Source organism: Pelodiscus sinensis, chromosome 13 (genome assembly GCF_049634645.1).
Source record: "Pelodiscus sinensis isolate JC-2024 chromosome 13, ASM4963464v1, whole genome shotgun sequence".
Lineage (NCBI taxonomy): Eukaryota > Metazoa > Chordata > Testudines > Trionychidae > Pelodiscus > Pelodiscus sinensis.
In genome coordinates, this window is record NC_134723.1 from 25231931 (window position 1) to 25254904 (window position 22974).

Below are 22974 nucleotides of genomic sequence, written 5' to 3' on the forward strand. Positions count from 1 at the left end.
AAGGCACCACTTGTTAAGAAATATCTTCATAACTAAGTTAGGAAAATAGCACAAAGCAGTTCAATCCATCAATCCTCCCACACACAACTCTTCCTATAGCCTGCATGTCTATATAAGCCTTTGTATTATCCCACCTGTTGTTCTCCTACTCCTCCCTTCCATTTTTTTGTTACATCTTGTTGACTCTCTTAATAAATACAATTAGAGCCCTCCCTCCCCCTCTTTGCTTCAGAGATCATCCCTTGTGTCAAGGATTGGTTGTTGCTTCATACTCATAGAACATGCATGGTGAAGTGTTAAGTTTCTCACATCCTCCAAAAGGTATTTAGATTCCTTCTCATTCATGTCAGGTCAGAGATTAATTTTAAAAGGAAGCCTCTGGCCATACATGAATTTATGCAAACAAAATCTAATCAGTGTTTTTAAGGCATGTCTCTAGTTTGTTTTTCATTGCTGAGGCCAGGTCACTGATTTCAATTACTAAATGACACCCATAAATCACAGCTACTAACTCTAGTATATAGTGAGATTTATTCCTTCAGTTTAGCATACAAAGAGAAATTCTTTTGACAAAAAGCCAGAGGTTGTTTCAATACCTCTCCTGGTCTCTCACTTCAAACAACAGGAAATGAGGAAAAAATGGATTCCTATCACATTTATCATGAGCTGTTAACCTCGATAGCTTCAATTACTTTCCCACTACAGAATGAATGTCCCCCCTCCCCCAAGGAGAGATGATAAAGAACAAAAATAATCACTTCATGCATTTTATTGAGTCTATTTAAATTTGCATTATGACATCTTACATAGGAAACAAACTCCTCCTAAATGTTAGCTATCAAATATGATCAAACTGTTTTATGACCTTTAAGAGTACCATTTTGTACTAAAGTCCAATATAAACAATTTAAAGCACTGTACAAAAAGGAAAATTGTTACATTCTCAGCTTAATACAGGGCTTCCCATCCAATAGCCTAACAGATATAGGGACTCGGGAAGGACTCTTCAGATTTTAATTTAAATGACGAAAACCACATATTGAACCCAAATACGGTTCAATAATGGATTCGCCTACAAGAAAAAGGAAAATCTTGGTACAAAAGAGGTTGGGAAGCCCTGGTATAACAGATTGAAACTAGTTTTTACACAACATAATTTAATGTGCTTTAAGTAAATTACATTACCATTAGATTTGCTTCTGTTTCCTTCCCCTCACCAACCCAACCCAACCATAAAAAGATTTCTTGTAGGTGAAAATTTGAAATATTTCAAAATATGTTGCTCAATTCTCTTATCATGGCTCCAAGTTAACGCTTCCAGGGAGAAGCCAGATAATCTGGCACAGGCATTTCCATGAGAACTGTGAACCTAATCAACTCAAAATTCTGATTACGTAACCCTAAATCAAGCAAGTCATACTGACAATGAATGGAAACACCAGATATTTACACAGAATACATCACAATTATATTAAGGGTCTCAAACTAAAAATGCAAATAAAAGTTAAGGCTGCAGCTAAACAGCTAAGCCCAGCCAGCTGAACCGTGATATTGCAATATAGGTGCTGATTAAGCACACACACTGTTGGAAGACCTATGGACTACCTAGGCACGCTGGTAGAAAATGGAAACCAATGGTCAGCTTTAATGAAAGCTCTTTTCCTCACCTTAAAATTAGACCCTAGTTACTATAATGCATCACAAAGTGAATTACCTCAAAGTGTTGGCAAACATTGTAAAATACATTTCTTGCTGAAATTATATTAGTGAAATGGTCCTTTGGACACGACATATTTGCATAATCCATGGATAGCTGATAGCCATTATCGCCCATTGTGTCAACATTAATGGATACAATCAATCTGCAAGTTGGCACAATGGCCAATCATGGCATCTTCAAAATTTGTACAATATGTCAGTGCAGCTGCTATGCATGCAACTAATACTTCCTACAGAAAGTCCTTAAGAAACTTTGAGTAGTTTCTATATGCATGCAGTGCAGCAACTACCCTATGTCAAACACTATTTTCCAAACAAGGATCAGTTATCATAAATGAATTAACTGCCTGCAAAATACTATTTGCAAAAAGCTGTTTATTTTACAAAAGTGCAAGTAAAAGAAGAAACCCAATAAAAACCAGTCACTATGTTTCACCATTCTTTCACTTAATGGATAAAACCCATTAAAAATGTCTACAAATTTGCAAGTGATTAGAACTATATACTGCACTCTTCAAAAGATTGTGTACTCTTCTATGTTTTAACCTGGAGTATTTTAGTATGCACACATTTGGGATTTGTTCACAGGAAATACCTTGGAGGTAATCCCAACCAGCAGAAGGATAGCTGTCCACAGTGTGCAGTTGTGTGTGTTTTTAATATCAGCTTGCTTTATACAAGCTCTAGCAGGGTAGCTCCTTCAAACACAAAAGCTTAAACAGCAAAGAAATTAATGTTTAAATGAATAATGGAGGCAAAGATGTGTATTTGCCCCAACTCAGAAAAAGGGTAAGAGAAACTTCCACAAGATGGCACTGTAAATTAAGGAGAGCAGCAAATGTATCACAAGGCTACCAGAATCTTTTAAATGTATGAATCTATGTAGACATTGGCATAACCCCTCCCCCACAAAAAAGATAACAGCTGTATTTTAACCCTCTCAATGGCCAGAGGCATCCAGTAAAGTGGCGATAAAAACAGTGCACATCCATCTACAATTCCAATGCTGAAAGAAATAGGTTTAAGCTTACGAAAGCTAGAGATGCAAATACATTAAGAATGCTTGGCACCAAAAGGATTCATATACTTTCAAATAAATTGACTCGAGAGATTAACTTCAGCAAATTCTGAGCACCTCACTAGAGACACTTCTATACCTATAAAGCTTGCAATTTAATTAAAAATTGAAGAATTAATATTGGCTTCTAAAGCTTACTATAACTTTAAAGGAAAGAATGACAACCACAAATTTCTTGTACTATATAGGAATGAACTATATTTCCTTATAATACCTGGGCCTGATCCAGCAACCTTATTCAGATAAGAATTCCTGCTCCTGGATGAGGCCAATAGTTTTCCACAAATTTGTTTTGCACAAAATACAAAAGTAATTTATAAACTCCATTGAGTTACTGGATGTAGCACAGGGCACAATTATACCATTGCTCATTTCTAGGACTGTTGTGTTGGTAAATGCCTTATCTACTTAAGAGTGCCTCACTAAAGGTATGATTAGACTGCGAGGAGCTATCAGAAAAAGATACGCATAATATGCTCCGCATTTTGCATACCTTTTTCCGATTTTGTCGGAAGAGGCTTTTTCTGTCCAGACTGGGCCAAATTTCAGAAAAAACCCTCTTTCAAAAGTCCCCTTCATCCTCGTAGAATGAGGAATATAGGGGCTTCCAAAAGTGTGCATTTGCTCTTCTGCAAAAGAGCAAAGGCGTTCCCTGGACACAGCAGAGTTTTTTCAGGATCTCTCTGGTATCCCAAAAAACCCCACAGTCTAGCCGTGCCCTCACAGCTATATTAATCTTGTCAACTGTTTGAAGTAAAAAAAAAGGAAACTAGTGCTACTGGTGTATGTTTTGAAATAAATTTCATTATAATTAAAACATTCAAAGGGTTCATTCTAAATTGAGGTGAAATACTGGTTTCTGGTACTTTCTGGAAACCTCGGACACGTTAACTGTTGTTACAATTAAGGCAATCATAATAAAACTACAAAGAACTGTATTGTTCTTGGTTTCCAAGAACTATAATTTAAATTAGCAAAAGAATAACTGCTCAATGAGGTAATACAGCCTTGCTCCACTGTGTAGCACTTGTTGCTAATGGGTTCATACTATTCGCATTACTGTCCTTAGTCCTCATAAGACAACCTATTTTTAAAAAGCTAAAAGTGTATTTAGAAATCAGTAGCAAATACCACTATAAAATATTTATTTTAATTCTGCAGTCCAAGTCAGCAAAGAGTATTACTGAAAAATGTGAGCAATTGCATACACTTATGTGCACACTACAGAAAAGATTCAAAATCATCGTGTCCAATGCTTGAGAAGTCGAGTTGGCTTAAGATTCATTATCTACATTCATGAATCAAAGTCCAAGAAATAACATTAATCTCTAACCTCCAATTTTATAGATGAACACATCTCAGAGTACATATGAGAGCATATATTTGTTTATAAATGCTTTTGCTTTAAAAATATATGGTAAGGAATACTCCTCCAGTGATGGAGTGTTCCACCAGGAGGAAAATGAACTTGCCAGCCAGTCAGGATTCTCCACTGACCTGAGACTGACAGGAAAATGCACTGTTAGAAAAAGAAAAGGTTCCAGCAATTAACTGGATGATAGTTCAATTAGAATGGCTTAACAGCTAAGATGATGTTCTATGTAACCACTACTCAAGCACTGGAGATGTCAATGTAAAAAAACATAGGTCAGGTTTGGTTTTGTCATTTGAGTATCAAGCAACATTTTGACTTAGCCAGCAAGAGCAGTTCATATCCCTAGTTAACTACTACTACGTTTTTTACTTGAAATAGAACTTTGCTTTCCTTGATAAAACTTGTAGCACAGGCAAAGCTACTAAAGAGTAGATACAAGGAAGTTCTTTTGGGAATTGGAGAAGGGGAAGAGGAGGTTTCCCACAAATGTGAAGATAGCTGATGTACGAACATTTCCAAAGCAGATTTAAAATTATATAAATGCATTTAAAAGATTTGAATATTGATACGTCCATACTAACTTAATTCAAAATGCAACTGATAGTTTTAACAGTAAAGAGACATGCCTAACATTTTACTTGAAGGAAAATAAGTTGCAAATTCAACCAACTTGAAATTTCATTTTTTAAATATGTTCCAATAACCAATAATTTAAGATGGACAACTTATTTGAGAAACTGTTAAAAGATTATTCTTGGTTACATCTAAATGTTAATTTCTTTACCATGGGTCACGTGTAACTGCCATTGATTTAGGAGGCCAGTGTGTTAGATCACTAAATGTTACAGAGACCACTGTGCCACTTTGGTGGGAGAAGAAAAATTAATTTGCTAACATCTGACTGCTGAAATTTACATACAGCTTCCTCAGTGATTAAAATACAGTTTAATACAAAGTGTGGGCAAAATCCTCACCAAATGAAACTGGTACATGTGAAAGTTTGTATCATTACACAGCAGTAACCATACAAAGGAAAAAAACCAGTCTTCAGAGCAGGTTTCTTTTTTTTTTATCATCTTTTTGGTGGCATTACTGAGCCAAGACATTGCAATTATAACATTCAATTTCCATCAGTTTTAATGCAATTAAGATGTCTAATTCTTGTTACAGTAGCTATTCACATAAATTAAATAGTACAGATATGCACTGCTCTTGACAATAACATTTACAAAAGCAGCTCAGTTGTATTTAGTTTACTGTGTGGTGGGTCTCGTATGAAAAGCATTCTCTTCATTTCTAAGCATGGTACAATTTTAATTCTTAATGCATTAGTACAACAGTGCACTGGAAAAGTACTGCGTTTCTACAAAAAAGCTTTACAATTGTAAAACAAAACTTGTGATTTTTTTATTTAAACAAGCATAGGCAATTTTTATATTTCCACAAGATAAATATCCTGATTAAGGTATCAGTTCACTCCACAGCGTGCCATAGTGATGGGCTGGAGACAGGTGTACAATGGGAAAAGGGCTAACATTAGTGTTATTTGCACTTGTGTCCAAAAATACCCAATATAAAAATTAACTAAAATTATATTTAAGGGTGCAGTTGAATTAATTTCATATTCAGTGGGATAGCTAGGCTTTTAAAAATCCACTATGAAACATCTGCTGTAGCTTGAATGACTTCTCCAATAAGTTCCTTATAGGGATGATCTGAGCGCTGAGGTCTTCAAGATTAACAATGCATTGGGAAGAAGAGAGGATGGGCAAGGAGCTTAGCAGTCTTGTGGATGAAGAAATTAGAAATTTATAACAGATATCTTTGGGGAAACAAAATAGTTTTAAATTCCAGACTCTGAAACTGAATAAATTTGAAGACGCTAGTTTAAAGATATTCCCATTTTAAAATCTGAGAAAATGTTTTCATGGAGGCAAGAAGCAGTCAAACTCATTACTATACATTGAAGCACCACTCAAAAAGTGGCCATAATGAAAGTGACTTTGTTGCCCATCACTATTACACCAGCTGTTCAGCCACAAATTCAGATCTCGTTTAGACAACACTTTCTCTGTTACCAGACGCTAAAACTGCTCTACGACAAATAGGACAAGTGGAATTTTCTGATAACCAGCGATCAATGCAGTGGACATGGTATTCATGGGAACAAGGCAGTTTACGAAGCTTGTTGCCTTCTGTGTATTCTGTAATACAGACACTACAGGTTTTCAGAGCATCGCTTTCACCAAAATTCCTCCATGCTAAGTTGTCAATTTGTTCTTTGGTGAGTCCTCTTGGCTGGTCATCATCATCCTCATTTAGTAGAAAAAACTGTGCTAGGCTAAGGAATGGTAAAGAGCCACTTTCTTCAAAAGTGACTGATCCTCTAGCATTCCGCCCTTCTCGCCTAGCAGATGCTGAACCTCCTTCATTACTACTTTCATATACCTCTCCTGAGCTACCTTCAGTATTTTCACTGCGTGAACTAGTACTACCACTATCACCTCCACTCTGTACCTCAGGAGCATCTACATTTTGACTTGGGACTGGGCCACTAGGATCTGTATCACCATCACTGTACATATAGTAGTTTAACTCTCCAAAACCTGTCATTATCTGCCTTAAAATGGTCTGAATTGCAACCGATGTGGTCTCATTAAAACCCGTGTTTATGATTCTACGAATAGGAATCCTAATGGTACTGACATAAGTTCTCACTCCAGCTCGTTCTGAACGTGAAAATGTGCGCCTAAGCCCTCCACGTTCACTTTCATAAGTGACTGTATTGTTTGGTGTCTGGGACCTGGATCGGGTTCGGTTGGCTATGCTGTCTCTCTGCCGATATTCTCCTGGACGGACTCTTCGCACTTGAAGATCAAGAACTATAGTAGGTGGCCTCTGTCCAGGAGCTGCAGATTCACTGCTGCCATTTGTTTCTGGAGAACCTAATGCGGGAGGAGCTGGTCTTGTTTCTGGGGTTGAAAACAGAACTGCATTTTCACTTGCCATCTCTGTTGTCGTCATATGTTGCCTTAATGTCACATGCTGTCTAGTTCTAGAACTTCCCTCAGATTCATTTACCAGGGAATGATCAAGTGTCTGAGATGGCATATTGTTAGGAGACCTGCGAGGAGTCTCACTTGCTGGATTAATAGGTGACCTACTTCTATCAGTCCTAGCCCGGGTTCTTCGTTGTTCTGGGCTCCTGCTTCTTGCTCTTCTCTGGCCTCTGAGAGGAGACTCTTCCTCCGTTACTAACTCCTCAGAGGTACTTCTGTCTGATCCAGGCTGTCTTACAGATGGTGATTCAGACCTTGGAGTTTCAGTGTCACTTTGGCTATTTTCCAAATCCTCACCATTGGAGGGCTCTACAGGTGGCTCATTTTCAGCTTCTGGATTTGGGTTCCCATTATTTCGGTTGACATTTATTTCCAAACTGAATCTGAAATCACCACTGTTAGGGTTAGTCCGGCTCACTGCCCTCCAAGACTGGTTTCCTCTTTGCCCGCTCCGTGTGGTATTTCCAGTCTGTCGTACTGAATTAAGCCAGTCTATTATGGAATCTCTATTAGAAACATCTTCTGTGGCTTCTGCACCTGTCAAAAGAAAAGGGAACTACCAAAATTAGAGAATTGAGGTAATTTTGGGATTAAATTTTCCAACAATACAACTCCTTAATTAAGCAAGTTACAATTTTAAAATATTTAAGCCTCTTAAACACCATAATGTTTTCATTCTGAACAACTTGATAAGAGTTATACCTATAGAAGCTTTTTCTCTGAGGGAGGAGGCGTGGATATTTTTCTAACCTACCAATAATTCTGCTTCTTCAGAAATTGCAGCCAAACAACAAACAAAACAAGCTAAAGTTATTTCTATAAGCTCGTGAAGACTGGATATTTAAAAGAAGCAGATAAGAACCATTAGTTAGCAATTAGAGAGGAAGAGTACTAACACCAGATTCTACACAGACAAAGAACCATTGGCACCTTAGTTGTTTGTTTGGCTGATAATGTCCCAGCCATCCGGTATCTCGAGTCACACTACTGGAATGCGAATTAAACTTATGAATTTCATTCACAAGTTTAATTCCCATTCTAGTAACATAGCTGGGACATTAACAACCAACCTAACAATTAAGGTGCCAATGGTTGTCTGTGTAGAATCTGGTGTTAGTACTCTTCCTCTCTAATTGCTAACTAATGGTTCTTATCTGCTTCTTTTAAATATCCAGTCTTCACATGCTTACAGACCATCAATTTTACCTGTTACATACTAGCTCAGCTTTCCCTTTGATATTTATATATCCATTGCCTCTCTCCTCCCCCCTTCTATTTTTTCCCTCCCACCCCTTCCCCATTTATTTTTGGTTCTGGACACACAACACTCCAGTCATCTGAAGAAGTGGCCTGTGCCCACAAAAGCTCATGATATCATTTACGCGTTCTTTTTAATCTTTAAAGTGCTACCAGACTATTTGTTGTTTTTTAAGTTTATCCTGTATAGACTAGCTTGGCTACCCCTCTGAACCTTTTAAAGTTATTTCTTGTAACAACTAAATGGAAAGTCAGTTAAAATAGAATTATAAAAAAAAAAAAAAAAAAAAAAAAAAAAAAAACACCCCAATCCCCACATTGGATATGCGCTACGTCTACACTGGCATGATTTTGCACAAGAACTCTTTTGCGGAAGAGTTCTTGTGCAAAAACACTTCCAGAAGAGAGCGTCTACACTGGCATGTGCCTTTGCGCAAGAAATGTGCTTCTGCGCAAGAGCATCCTTGCCAGTGTAGACGCTCTCTTGCGCAAGAAAGCTCTGATGGCCATTTTAACCATTGAGCTTTCTTGCGCAAGAAATTCATGTTGCCTGTCTACACTGGCCTCTTGCGCAAGAACAGTTGCACAAGAGGGCTTATTCCTGAGCAGGAGCATCATAGTTCTTGTGCAAGAAGCACTGATTTCATATATTAGAACGTCAGTGTTCTTGCGCAAGAACTCATGGCCAGTGTAGACAGGCAGCAAGTTTTGGTGCAAAAGTGGCTGCTTTTGCGCAAGATCGCACCAATGTAGACACAGCCTAGATGTTTGACTAGCTCAGTTCAATAGTCTTGCATACCAGCGGTTAAATCACAAACGTGTCTACACTTACAACTTACAGAGGCACAGCTGTACCTACTCAGCTGGGCTGCTGTAAGAGCACTCATAAGTTATGTTATGCCAACAGGAGTGAGCTCTCCTGGTGACTTAATAAAATCAGCTAAATGAGAAGGGGTAGTGATGTCAGTGGGAGATGCCCACCAATACCATGAGCAAGCAAAAAACTTACATCGCTAAAGGACCTTTTTTGAACTCTGACCAATAACTGTTTAACAGACATAGGTGCTAATGTAGACATAGCCTTAGTGGCCTGGAGTTCCTGGCTCTCTAGTCTAGTAAAATCATTTAAAAAACAATGAACAATGACAGGATTCAGTGGGACCTGTGTGTAAACCTTCTATGTAAGGGAGGCAATGTGGCAATCTTGAGAGGAAAAGGGAAAAAGATGAGAAAATGTGAGGGAACAACCTTAAAGGGGAAGAGAATGGAGAAAAAAATGAACAAAGAGAAATGCAGAAGTGATCTGAGTGCAGCACAATCAAGCAGTGATGTGTTCAAACTGAAATCTCTTCAAAACTTTGACCTCTGGCACATACCAGATAAATCTTAACTCTCAAATACAGCTCATCTTGCACCTGCCTAGACTTAAACTTGATCAATTACTGCATTCAAGTTAAGATCTATACAAGTTGCTAAAGTTAAGAGCATCCACAAACACAGTATATACCTCTATTCTCATCACCGTTTTGCTGTGGTGGTCCTTCTTTAACTTGATGTAGCCTTCTCATCAATTCTTCTTCAGTAATTTCACCTTAGGAAGCAAGCAAAGATTTCCAAAACTATTTTCAAAGCAGATATGTGAAGGCAAGAACAATCCATAACCTAATGGTTCTTAAACCTACATTCTTTTTAAACTGCAAATACTGTACTAACAAGATACTGACCATTTCTAAGTGTTCTTTGTTGAAATTCTGACACACTGAGATACCTGTAAGTCAGGTGTAGTCAAAGGACACCTCACAGCCCACCAACTCTATTGCCCTTAGATAAGACTTGTTGAGGCTCCAGCTCCTAACAGAGTTACGATCTGCTCAGAATACGATGAAATGCTTGCTGGGTCTTGTAACTGGTTGCTCTGGTTATCTAAAGTGTTATTTTAAACTGATTTATTTAAACCTCTGCAAACACCTCAGTGGATACACTCCAGATTAAAAAGTTTCAGTTTAGCATATATCTATTAGGAATCACTTTTAACTAAACCAAAATAAGCCACTCATATACTGAAATAAGAATGTTCACAAATGTTCAAACAGGTTTAACTAAATTGATTTTTAAAAGTATACCTTTAGTTAAACCTGTACAACATTCTTATGTAGAAATGGCCCAAGTGAGAGTCAGATACTTGGCAAGACAGCAAGTCAGCCCTCATTAGAGCAGACTTTGCAAATTCCAATTAACACTAACATTTCCTTAAACTTGAGTTAGCACATCTAGCTTAGCCTAATAAACGCTAAACTACTCATACTACCTTCAAGGAATGATCTACTCTGTGTTCAGCTAAGCAAAAGAGCTACTCTGTACAATGGCTTACAACTGTGGCAAAAGCATAATAAATGCTGAAGACACACTCAGCACCATGACTATGAGAGGAACTCGGCAGTCTGAAAATAGGCAGAGAGACATTCACATTCATAAATTAAAGTTTTATGCTATCTACCAGTGTTTCCACTCCTTTTTTACGTCCATATGTGACATGAATTTTGTTACGGAGGTAATATGAGAGAAATCATTTCCACACTGGTTCACATAACAAAATTCATGTGGTGGGGGAGGGGCTGAAGGGCTTGGAGTGTGGAAGACTCCTTAGGGCTGGAACAGAAGATTGGGGCATGGGGTGAGGACTCTGGCTGGAGGTGCAAATTCGGAGGTGGTACTAGGGTTGAGGGTTCAGGATAGACTGCTCCAGGGCTCTGGCAGAGAGGACCCCACATAGTAGCTCAGAGCCAGATGAGAGGTGCCTTTCCATAGCAGCACTGAGCCCAGGGAGGGGAGGCTTTCCATGGCTATGGCAGGTTCAGGGCATCATGACAGATCCAAGGCTTCGGGAGAGGCATCTTTCCTTGCCACAGCCCAGAGCATCTGCATGTCAATTAATAGGCAGCTCTGCGGCTGCGCAGCTTAGAGGAAATTTAGCTACCTACATGTTGTCATGTACCTGGTGTTCCTAGCAAATTGTTATCCCTCATAAGCCTATAGTCCTCTTCATTCAGGTTATTTACAAAGTGATAGAAAGCTTCTTCACGTTCTAATCGATCCAACTGACTTCGGCGCTGCGCTTCTGAGTGATCAATAGTTCCTTTATCATTAGAATCCGAGCTTTCCATGTTGATGAAAGAGTGGGAAAGTATCTAAAAAGAGAAAAAAACTACATATTTTGAAAACCATACATTATTGTATTCATTTTATATGTAATCTTATTGACATAATCAGTGGAATTCAGCACAATCTGTCCCTGAGATCGAACCTGATAACACACTTACTATCTTATATTTAAATTGTTCATGGAGATATTTTGTTTGCTGATAAAGTTACAGTTACACAAGTATTTTATATAAAACCAATTTAAAATCACTATTTGGTTCAGCATTTAAATTAATTTTGAAAATGCAGTATGCTTTGGGAAGCACAAAAGTTACAGATTAAATCCAGGCAACCTTTTGTGCACCCAACACAGCTCAGGAAGGAGACTAAACCTCCTTATAGCATACCATGATGTTGCAGCTACTTGACAAAGCTCAATCTAGAGCAGTCTAAAGACTGCCTTAAAACAATCCTGTAAAGGATGAGTCATCTAAACCCAATACTTTGTTCCTTTAGAAAGGAATTTATAAGATTGATCTTTGAAGTCTTAATCCTACGAAGAAAAGGAAGTGCCTCATGTTACTCACCAACAATTCTTATTGGCACGAAAGAGGAATAACCAATCGCCAAAAGAATTTGGAAGAAATACGAAAACTAGGAAGCAGAACTATAGCATAGTAGATTGTGGTGCCAGAGAACACTTTGTATTATAAAGATCATTCAGTTTCTCAGGAGAAAAGGGTCCTGTAGTATAAATTTAAGTATTTAATACCAAAAATAACCTATTAAAAATCAGTTCAGTTAATTTATTCTTGTATTCCACTTTCATCAAAAGAGTCTTGTGTTCTTGGCATTCTGCCAGTAGTAAACAGGAATCTACTATATATGCTTTCTCCTCATACTTTTCCTACTTGAGTTAGTTTAGAACCCCTAATGCATCTCTTAAGATTAGTGAGAGATACAGCCATATGTGCACTTGGTCAACATCAACAGTGAAAACACCAGCTCTGGAAAAGTGTTGTAAACTGTAAACCTGTACAAATGTATCCAAATAGAAGTCAAAACAAGGAAGCCTCATTGTTAATCAGTATGTCTCGCTAACCATGATATAAATCGTTGTCTTATGCAACTACTGGAATACACCAATTACTCAAGTGGCTGGTTATCTAGGTATTATTACACCTGGTGGAATGCTCCTTTACAACACTGACACCGGAAATGCTTCCTTCTCTTAAAAAGCTCCTGAAACCTCAAACATACTAGAAGGGAAAAAAAAATCTGTTTTACGCTTTGTATTGGAGAATAGGATCTGTTTCTTAGGCACTCGTCTAGAGTAGTGGTTTTCCACCTTTGGCCTATGGACTCTGCAAACTATGTTAAACTTCCAAAAGGGGTCTCTACACTTCCATTTTTAGGGGTCTGCAAACGAAAAAAGCTGAAGGCCCCATATCTAGTGCATAAAACCTCTTTTTTGTTTCTAAACATAACCTTCAAGAAAAATAAGAATGCCTCTACAGTTAAATCATTACGTCTACTAAATAAAAAGGTATTGCATGATCTTCAAGGCTGATGTGTTGACACATATTAAGGTAACTATTTGTTTACACATATTAAGGTAACTTTCACAAGAGTTACTGTGTTTGTCTTCTTCCTTCTCCAAGTCCAAAATTACATGTTGGGTGGGGGAAATTTCAATTGAAAAAGGCCTCAGAGAAGGGTTTTGCATTTAGAATCAACACTGTTAAGTTTATATGGGGGCTTGTCCACACTGGGATAGCTGTGCCACCAGTGTGAAAATCCTTAAATTAGCTTCACTAGTACAAACACCTAACACAGACTCTGCACCAAGCCAGTTTATCCATCTATAGAGAACAATTCTTTTCTGTTCTATACCACTGCAGAACCCTATAAATCCTGGGCATCTATCACTTGGATACTACTAGTACCACAATGACAGTGGGGTTTCCTTGATTCTGCCTAGCTACACAACAGGATTTCAATGGTGACACTACCACTACCATATTACTATGGAACCAACTCCTGTGGAAACAATAATTAGATACAGCTGTACAGATTATGTCCAGACTGTAATGCATAATCTTGATGCCTAAAATTAAACCTATCCACTAATTTGGAAATATCACATTAAGATATAAGCAGATTATCATAAAAAATATACATAAGGGCAAGATATACTGTGCCTGGCAATACAGTCCAATAAACTTCACTGTGGCATCCTATTAAAACTATAAAGCGGAGGTCATATAGGGAATGTCTACACTACACAGAAGATAAGATTCCATTGCAGTAGATCTCTGGGGGTTCAAATTAGCAGGTCTATTATAGCCTCACCTGATCCAAACTCAAAGGGCGCCTCCGTTGGCACTACTACTCCTGCTCCTCATGAGGAGTGAGGGAAGCCGATGGGAGTGTTTGTTCCCATCAGCCTCCCTGTGTGGACGGGAAAAATGCAATGAAAGAAATGTCAACTTCAGCTATGTAATTTACATAGCTATAGTTGCATATCTTACTTCAACCTTCTGATGTAGTATAGACCAGGCCATAAGAGCATGTTTCAGCTCAGCAAGTTTCCTTGCTTTTACTGCTTCAGGTCAATTTAACATGAGATTTTGTTCTTACCTGTGTGTAACAACCTGAAATGTCCCTTCTTCTGTCAGCAGAGAACCACCAAGAGCACAAATGTCTGGAGGAGTTAATCTCTCTAACATGTAGTGAGTGCAGATCTGTTGATTATAGCCAACTTTAGTTTCTCTCATTATGAAATTGAACTTCTCTTATGGAAGCACAGTAAGATTTATCTAAAGTTCGCTGGAAACAAGAGTCTGTAAAGCTATTTGACCGAAACAAGTGAAAGTTCTTTAAAAAAAGTGATAGAAACTTTTTCAGCAGCTGAAATTGCCATGCCCATTCTTGACAGGTTAGTTAAGTGAATTCCCTTAAGCAGCAGAACCTAAGAAAAATAGTAAGCTTTAATAGCTAGAAGTGACTCTCTATAGTTTATGATTTTATAATCTACAAGGGAGGAGTTATTTTATGGTCTCTAGGATATAAATGATCAAAAACTAAAGATACTCATTTGGTGTTGAAAAAGTTGCTATCATCAGTTGCTTTGCTCCAGTACCATGCTAAAATTATTAATTCATTGATACTGTGACCACTAAGCCTGAATACAAAGTCATACAAATGTAAGACTAAGCCAATGTAAGAAAGATGATTAGGCACTGCAATTCAGGAATCTACTAAAATAGAGGTTTAAGAAATTCACTTCTAACTCTATATAACAGTAAAGGGTTTAAAGTCTCAGTTCACCTTTATCTTTAATCCTTTACACTTACATATAACTTCTAAGGGTGACAACATGCTTCTCATAAATAAGTGTTAAATGAACAGATGGTACAATGACATATCCAGCCTAAGTTTTCCTTGCAATCAATCAATCAAGAAAAAAAAAAAAAGAAAGCACACTGCTTCAGGACATAGTTTTTGGGTTAATTTTACTTTTGGGGTTATTTTACTATCTGAGCTGCATTTACAGGAAAGTACCTTAGTACACGTTCTTCTGTAGCTGTAAGTGAATGAACCCCATCTAAAATTAAGTAGCAGTCAGTCAGTCATTGCTGAGAACTGCAACTAGTATAAAGTAAAAGGAAACCTGTGACCCTAAACGATCAAAGTCTTTCCTTTACACTGTTTGAAGAAAAAGGAGTGATAAAAATATAAAATTGTGATCGTCATCAGTAATATACAGTAGGTCTCAAAGTCCTTAGTAATCAGGGTGCATAAAAATCTGATTTTAAAAATGTTTTTTAAATAATTGATTTTTCTATTTGATTTTTTAAAAATCACCAGGACTAAATTTCTCATTAAAAATAAGTTACAATTACATTTTATCATAAAAATGCTACACATACACATCGAGTCTCATAATAATGAATTAAAAGGCTCTAGTCTGTCCTGCCTAACAAGCAGCTCTTGCTTCTTGAAAGTTCTAGGCTTTCAATTTCTGTGTCTCAGAAGACTAACATGTGCAAAGAGTGGATAGGATTTTTTTTGTTTTGTGCTCATGTGGTAGTGAACCTGGGCCAAGCATGGCAGAGTTAGTTAAGATATTGTTTAAAGACAGACACACAATATATAGGAAAGGATAGAGGCAGCACAGGAACAGTGGAATGGACTAGAAATAAAAAGGGAAGACATTATTCAGTACACACAGAGCTTCCTATATTTCCCTACCATAGAAAATCTGTCATGGCTTCAGGGTGTAAAAGACCTTTATCGGGGAATATTTTGAAGAAATTTTTTCTCTGGGTAAAAAAGGAAAACATATCAAGTGTAAGATGATGCAGGACACAGCTGCAAGAATGAATCATTATAAGGAATACAGCTTATTGGGAGAAAATGATATGGATATGTCTGAAGAACAATATGGATCAACTTTGCAATGCATCATTGCTCATGATTCCTATGCCATTTAGTACAAGTGTGTTTAACAGAATGTTGCTAGAAAAAATGTTTAGCTTAGCTAATCCTTATGGCTTGTTTAATTAGTTAGTTAGGTTTAGAATCTATCACCCAAGTATACAATACAGAAAGCTGCAACAACAGAAATCTAGAGTTACTAGCTGCCACTATCATTTTCTCATTTTATATTACATGACGCGTGGCGCTTATTTTGGAATTATCATTGCCACAGACTATAATGATGCCGCCATATGTCTATTCCCTATTTTACTTCAGCGTAATTCAGCTTTCCCAAAGAAATCCTATCCTACACTTGTTTTCAATGGGACTGGCTCCAAAATTAAGCTCACTCTAAGCAGAGTCAGTCTTGGCTTTCTTGGCAACTTGGAAATCAGATCCGCATCAAACTCACAGGAGGAGTGGGGGAAGATAATTTAAATTGCCCCATCAATCCACCCTGTTAGTAAAGGAGAAGAGAGACTATCACCAACTAAATTAGTAAACCAGCAAGCATTGTTAAGAACAGGCGGGAAGGAGTTAATCCCACCCCAAAATGTTTTGTGACTTAATGACTGATGAACACGGCTTGACAAGCAGCGGTGAGCCCTGCTCGCCAGCTGCGCGGTTTGGTGTGCTGCGCATGTGCAGATCGTACTGCGGCGCCGTGCCGTGCCGGGCTAAAACTGCCCTTATTGGTGAGCCCTGCTGATGAAAATATATGGATTTTAATATTTAAGAGTGATATAATTTCATTTGGCATATACAGATATTTTCTAGAAAATTAGACTCAGAATATGCAGATATCTGACTCTGCTTCCAACAATTTAAGTTATAATTTTGAATACACAAAAGGGAAGGTTAATAGGTGGAAACAGGTTTACAATTGTGCCCAACACAGGACTAATTTCTAACTAGTGATTACCTACTACACCTTAATTGGGTATTATCAACTGATCCACTTCTATCCCTCAGGACCTAGTCACCCTTTATGATAATCAGAGGCAAATTTTTGCACCAATGCATAAATCAGAGTTGTCCTTATTGAGGGGAAACTTCAATAAAAAATGTACAAAACAAAACTCAGATGTCAACCTGAAATATACACACACACACACACACACACACACACACACACACTTCAAAGATCACCTAAATCCTTAATAGGACTATTAACTCTCTTTCACAGTGAAATTTCTTCCCCTGAATCCTGTCCAGAAAAGCTCTCTAGCAACAAATAAATCAGATTGAGAGAAATTAAAATTAGGTATCAAAACATCTTGAACCCCATTTCTCTCAAGGTACAAAAAAACCTTGCAAAATCCGAGTCATTTTAAAGTTCCCCTTAACATGCTGTGAAAATCAAATAAATTATTAGGCTTCAAAAAAAACTTGAACAATCTGTGCTCTTCTAAGATGCACAAGAGAAAAACTAGTAAAAACAATTGTAATGTACCCAAGTCAATCAAATACCATGTATTGTATAAATAAATAATCGTATTAGATTAAGAAAACACACATTTTATGAGTTTTCAACCTTGAAGTTTCATCGCTTGTTGTACCCTGTGAATTCTTGCTCTCAAAAAACACATAGTAGAATATGATGATTTGGTGAACTCAATTCCCAACAACTTTAAAAACACAAGCATGTGAGAGAAAAGGCTCACTGAGATTTGCACCTCAATCTTACTACAAGATACACTCAGATGGACCACCATGTCTACATGTAACCCCTTTGAAGACAATGGGTTTTCCACACAGCCGTAGAGGCGTCTGTATGCCTGTTGCTGCAGGATCAGAGCTTCAATACAGTCTGAATATCTACAGCATTGAGGCAATAGGGGATTGAGTTTTCAAAATTCTGAAAGTCTGCTTTGCATATTGGGCTTATTCTTTGCTTGTTGCTATTAATTCTAATAAAATTAATATATGAATGTGCAGTCTAAGGTAAAACAAAACACATATGGAGAGCTCTTAACATATCCATCTGTAAATTAAAAGTGATGGATAGATACTTAAGAACTTACCCCAAACATTACACCACTCAAATTTCACATGTATACTCTCCGACTCGAAAAATAAAAAAATTAAGTTGGAAAAAAGTCAACTTGCCAAAGAACAGAAAAAGCATTTTGTCTTTTTACAACGTATTTGTCAAAAATGCTATTTTAATAAAGGAATAAAGATGTTCCCCAAGCTCTAGCAAGAAGCAGCCATAATAAGCAGAATATCATTTTAATCATAGGTATATCGCAGAAGTCAATACATTCACGCATCCAATAAAATATTTCATTCTTTGAACTCCATTGTCAACTGAGAGGGCTCAAAGTGTTTTTTCCTTATTAAAATAGCATTTGTCACAAAGACATGTTGAAAATGAAAATAAAGACAATATGTTGTGTTTGGTCTTTAGATTATACCACAGAAGAGAAGACCTATTGGACATGAGGTATCACAAGCTTCCAGCACTGGAAGAGGAGTCTCATGAAAATGGTGCTCTCTTGCTCTAAAAATGAGCATCCTGTAAGGTCAGCAAGCAAAACGCCCACTCTGAAGTTAGAAGGAAGCAGCACTGTGGTATGTCAGCAGCAGTGTCGTCACTGAAAGGGAGAGCAGCAAAAGTAGGGTAGCATCCTGTGGAGCCAGACCCGCAAAACTGAAGACCGTCGAGTAGTCCTCAAGTTTCAGCAGAAACAGGACCTCCGGTTAATGGAAGCTCTAAATCAAACATAACCTGTAGAATTTTAATGCAAAAAACATGTAACTTCAACTCTTCTTTTAACACCACTTTATCCGCAAAATTGTTGCTATTACAGATTCTACTGGAGGCCAATGCTATGCTGACAGTCACTATAAACTGCAACCCAACAAACGAGTATTATAGTATCAGCCTATACTGGTTGCTGTTTAATTCATTAAATATGCCCCAAAATAAGATCTTTTTTCATTTTTTAAATAAAGAGTACCTTATTTAATAACATTTATATATGTTTAAATACAAAACACAGCTGTATGTAAAACTACAATCTCATCTGATTTTGATGACAAACCAAGAAATAATCTACATGAACTTTTCTTTATGAGATTATGGATATAGATGTGCTTTGCATGTAAAAAAGGCAGTTCTTGTTGGAATTTTTAAAAAAGTTATTAACTTTAAAAGTATAATGTAAATGCACATTAGTGTAGCTTACCTAATCAAGTGTTGCCACTTGATTTCTTAGCAATGACGCTGCTCAGCTTTGCAGTTCTCACTGAAGGAAAGAGTTAAATATCAACAGTTCAGATCAAACAAGAAATACCAATTGGTGTCTGCTGACAAACCAGAACAAGAAGATAAAATTGCAATCTTATACACATTTATATTTTAAGCACAGTCAAGTGTCTCATACATTTTTAAGAGAAAAGCACATGGAAATGTGACACTCCAAAGTTACATTTAAATACTCACGGAAGGATGTGTCCTTGCGCTGAAGTTTAATACTTTCACATTTTTTAAAGTTACAGACTATGCAATAAGAATATATAAAAAATTAAAAATAAAAGATCCTGATGATGAAAAGGTTATAGATGTGTTATATTTTATCCTTCCAACACTTTAACTTAAGATTTTTACAAGCTCCTACCCCTCTTAAAACTGTAACTTTGAGGAGAATTTGAGAACTTGTTAATTAACATATTCTAAGAGTTTAGTTTAGACTATGCAGCTGGTAAGTGATCAGTTAATCTGGTTGGGTTTCAATTAAACCAGTTTAGCACGCACTGTATCTCCAATAGATTTATTAGAAAGTTTTACTAAGAATCTAACACACACCTTAAAATCTTAGCTTGAAACACATTAAGAGCTTGTCTATACACAAGAACTGTACTATTTTAACTTTATAAAGTGGTACAATATGCTTCCTACTTCTCGTGTGAACAGTTTACCAGTATAATGAAATCCATATTCATATAACTATTTCCCACAAGGAAAGGGGAATAAATTACACATCTTTATATCAGTACTACCAGATTTACCTGGCATTACTTGGGTCCATAATTTCAGAATTCTATCAAGTGTATTTTGTTTCTTCATCCCTATAAATTTATCATTCACGATGTCTTAAGAAAGAACTATAGTCAATTTGGTTTCCAAAAACATTTTCTCCTGGTTTGCAAATCTTAAGCATTGATTTAGCTGTGACAAAACAGCACCACTCCAAATTTCTCCATTTTATCTCTTTTCTGTAAGGCAGGGGTGTCCAAATTTTTTTCAAAGAGGGCCAGATTTGATGAAGTGAACATGCGTGAGGGCCGACCATTTTGCCTGACATTCTTTGAACCATTAAAATTAAAAGCAAATTAACTATTTTATGCAAAGTTTATTGCAAACAGCATACTTTTCATTTTGTCACATGGATGACAAATCTAAACAGGTGTTAAATCACTCTGCCTTTCATATCTGAAGGCCAGATGAAAAAAAAAATCCAGGAAGCTGAAATATATGTCAGGAACATTGTAAAGTACATTACATATTATTGGTAATAAAGGTTGTCTGTCAACTTTTAAGTTAAAAAAATATGAACAGGAACATAACACCAAGTATATATGTTGTGTCCAAATATATTTATAACTGATTTAGACCAACTGACATTAACTGAGATTTTACAATGTATTCATCTCAATACATTTGGATTCGTTGGGGGCCATAAAAGATAGATATTGCCAAATTACCTGTGGGGCCATATTAAACCGGAACACGGGCCGCAATTGGCCCACGGGCCGGACTTTGGACATGCCTGCTGTAAGGTTTATTGAGAAGCAATCCCATTCCAGGTTCAGCCTATTTTTCTGGCTCATCTTGGTTCAGTGTCTTTCAACATTCACTCTATGTCATGTCAATTTTGAGGACTGTACTTGATTTGGTGATTCTGTCTCATTTCTATTTGGCTTTGAGAGAAGCAATCCCATTTCAGGTACATCCTGTTTTCCTGACACAATCAAACCTGTACAATGCTTTAAATTTATGATAAGAGGACGCTGTATGCCAAATGTGGTGGTGCTAGCTAGCTCTTGCCATTTAGGAGGAGTTCTTGATCAAACAAACACTCTAAAATATACAGTAGATAATAACTGTGACCACTTCAGGGCAACACAAGTATAAATATTTTGGTTTAAAAAAAAAAAAAGTAATGGCCTTAACCATATAGATGAATGCAAAAAAAAGTATGAAAACTAGGCTGCCGGCTGTTCTAATTTTGGTGGAAAGAAGAGTTCTGAAATAGTCAAAACTCTCTTCCTTTAACTGTACAGGATAACATCTCTGTGGGGTAGTTAATACGGACTGGACAACATATTTATTATCCAGGCAAAGCACCTGCTAATTGTTTGATGGTCACATCACCTTATATAAAAATAGCTGTGATTAATTATGTGACATTAAAAGTCAGAAGCACAAACATGCTAGGTATTGCTAATTGGGTGATGAAAGGGGAAGAATGCAGTAATTATTTCCTTTGTATCCTATTTAATAAACTATGTTGTTTCTTCTTCTGATGTGCAATTAGACCAACATTTCTGATTCCTTAACTTGCCAAATGATGATTAACCATTCCAAAATGGTTAACTTATGCTGAACATAATACTGAGCTACCACCATAACAAATCCAACCCAAGTCCAGGAGAAGACATTTTAACTTCATCTACGAAAGGAAGGAGCTCCTGTTTGATTTTCAACATTACCTATTCAACTTATTTTGCCTGAGATGCTTACAAGATGGACATTAGAACTTTACTATTTCATAATCATCGCCAACCTTAAATTAGACAATATAGCCAATGGGAAGCAAGTCTTAGGTTTAGTGCAGTCCACCTGATTATTTGCATACAACTTCAATTTGAAAACGTATCTATTCAACACTAGACAGACTTCTTTGTTTGTTAAAGGCAGAAAATCACAAAACTATAAACAATCTGAAGACTTAGAAATCTTAAGAGGCCCTCATAGGGAGTGATATGGAGAACCTCTCCACCTCTCTCATCACGATATGGCACCTTGCCCCTATTGTGAGGAGGATAAAATGAAGGCTTGGCCTGAGAAGCTAGACATCCTTAAAGGAGACACTAGACAAGAGATAGAATCCCTAGTTTTCCTCCAAACCCAAAGCCTAAGTTTCAAATCCAGCTTGGTAAAGCAGAGAGAGAAGTTTCGCACCCCACGAGACAGTGCTTGGTCTGGTCCCAAACGGCGGAAGGGGTCCGCTTCTGGGCTCAGACCTGGGAAAGGGCCTGAGGTGTCGGTCCTCCCCTGCTCGAGGGGATAGGGCAGGAACTGAAGCTCCCCTGCTGCCTTGTAGGACCAGCGCTCTACGTACAGCAGAGAAGACCAAGGGGTCACCTCAGTGGAGACGGGAAGGCCAAGAGAGCCTGCGCCCCTCCCTGCCCCAGGAGCGGGAATCCCCACCCACCGTCTGAGCGCCAGGGCCTCGCTCCTAAACTCACCGGCTAGGCAGGGCCGGGTTTCAAAGGGTGACACAGTCCCCCGCTCCCGCGGCCGGCAACCAGAGCTACCGCCGCCTCCCCTGGGCCTCTCCCCTCCTTAGGCCATTTTGAAAGTCTGCGTCCAGCCCGGAACTCACCCGCCGCCTCCAGGCTCCCTCCTTGCCGGGTCTCGGTCCGTTGCTTCCCCCGGTGCTGAGCGGGCTCGGCCCTAGCTCGCCCTGCTTCGTCTGTCCCCGAGCGGCAGCAGCGTCTCCTTCCCTCCCCCTCTCAGGCGGCCATTTTCTGCTCCATTGTTACCAGGGAAGTGGGGGGCCGGAAGCAGGAGCGGCCACCAGAGGAAGTGAAGGAAAACTCGCTGCGCATGCTCACTCCTCTCTCATCTGACA

The 22974-nt window shown here is 37.9% G+C and overlaps 1 protein-coding gene across 5 annotated transcripts; it reads right to left on the reverse strand.

Annotated features, from left to right (window-relative positions):
- Window positions 1–754: 754 nt before the first annotated feature.
- RLIM (ring finger protein, LIM domain interacting) lies at window positions 755–22974 on the reverse strand. 5 transcript variants are annotated; one of them, XM_006136179.2, is made up of 7 exons: window positions 22726–22974; window positions 19303–19362; window positions 18136–18842; window positions 15884–15954; window positions 11484–11676; window positions 9996–10079; window positions 755–7768 (listed from the first exon to the last, which is right to left on the reverse strand). In XM_006136179.2, the coding sequence occupies exons 4-7, from the start codon at window positions 15884–15886 to the stop codon at window positions 6228–6230; spliced, it is 1821 nt and encodes a 606-aa protein (XP_006136241.1). In that variant the 5' UTR covers window positions 15887–15954; window positions 18136–18842; window positions 19303–19362; window positions 22726–22974; the 3' UTR covers window positions 755–6227. The 5 variants fall into 5 exon arrangements, with proteins under 5 accessions (XP_006136241.1, XP_006136242.1, XP_006136240.1 ...); XM_006136180.2 differs by lacking the exon at window positions 18136–18842; XM_006136178.2 differs by lacking the exon at window positions 15884–15954 and having other exon boundaries at window positions 22726–22973.

Coding starts and splice junctions, on each gene's coding strand:
- RLIM (XM_006136178.2), bottom strand. Junction 10,080..11,483: donor CAATTTGCTAGGAACACCAG/GTACATGACAAC, acceptor TTGCTTCCTAAG/GTGAAATTACTGAAGAAGAA. Junction 7,769..9,995: donor AAACGGTGATGAGAATAGAG/GTATATACTGTG, acceptor TTCTTTTGACAG/GTGCAGAAGCCACAGAAGAT.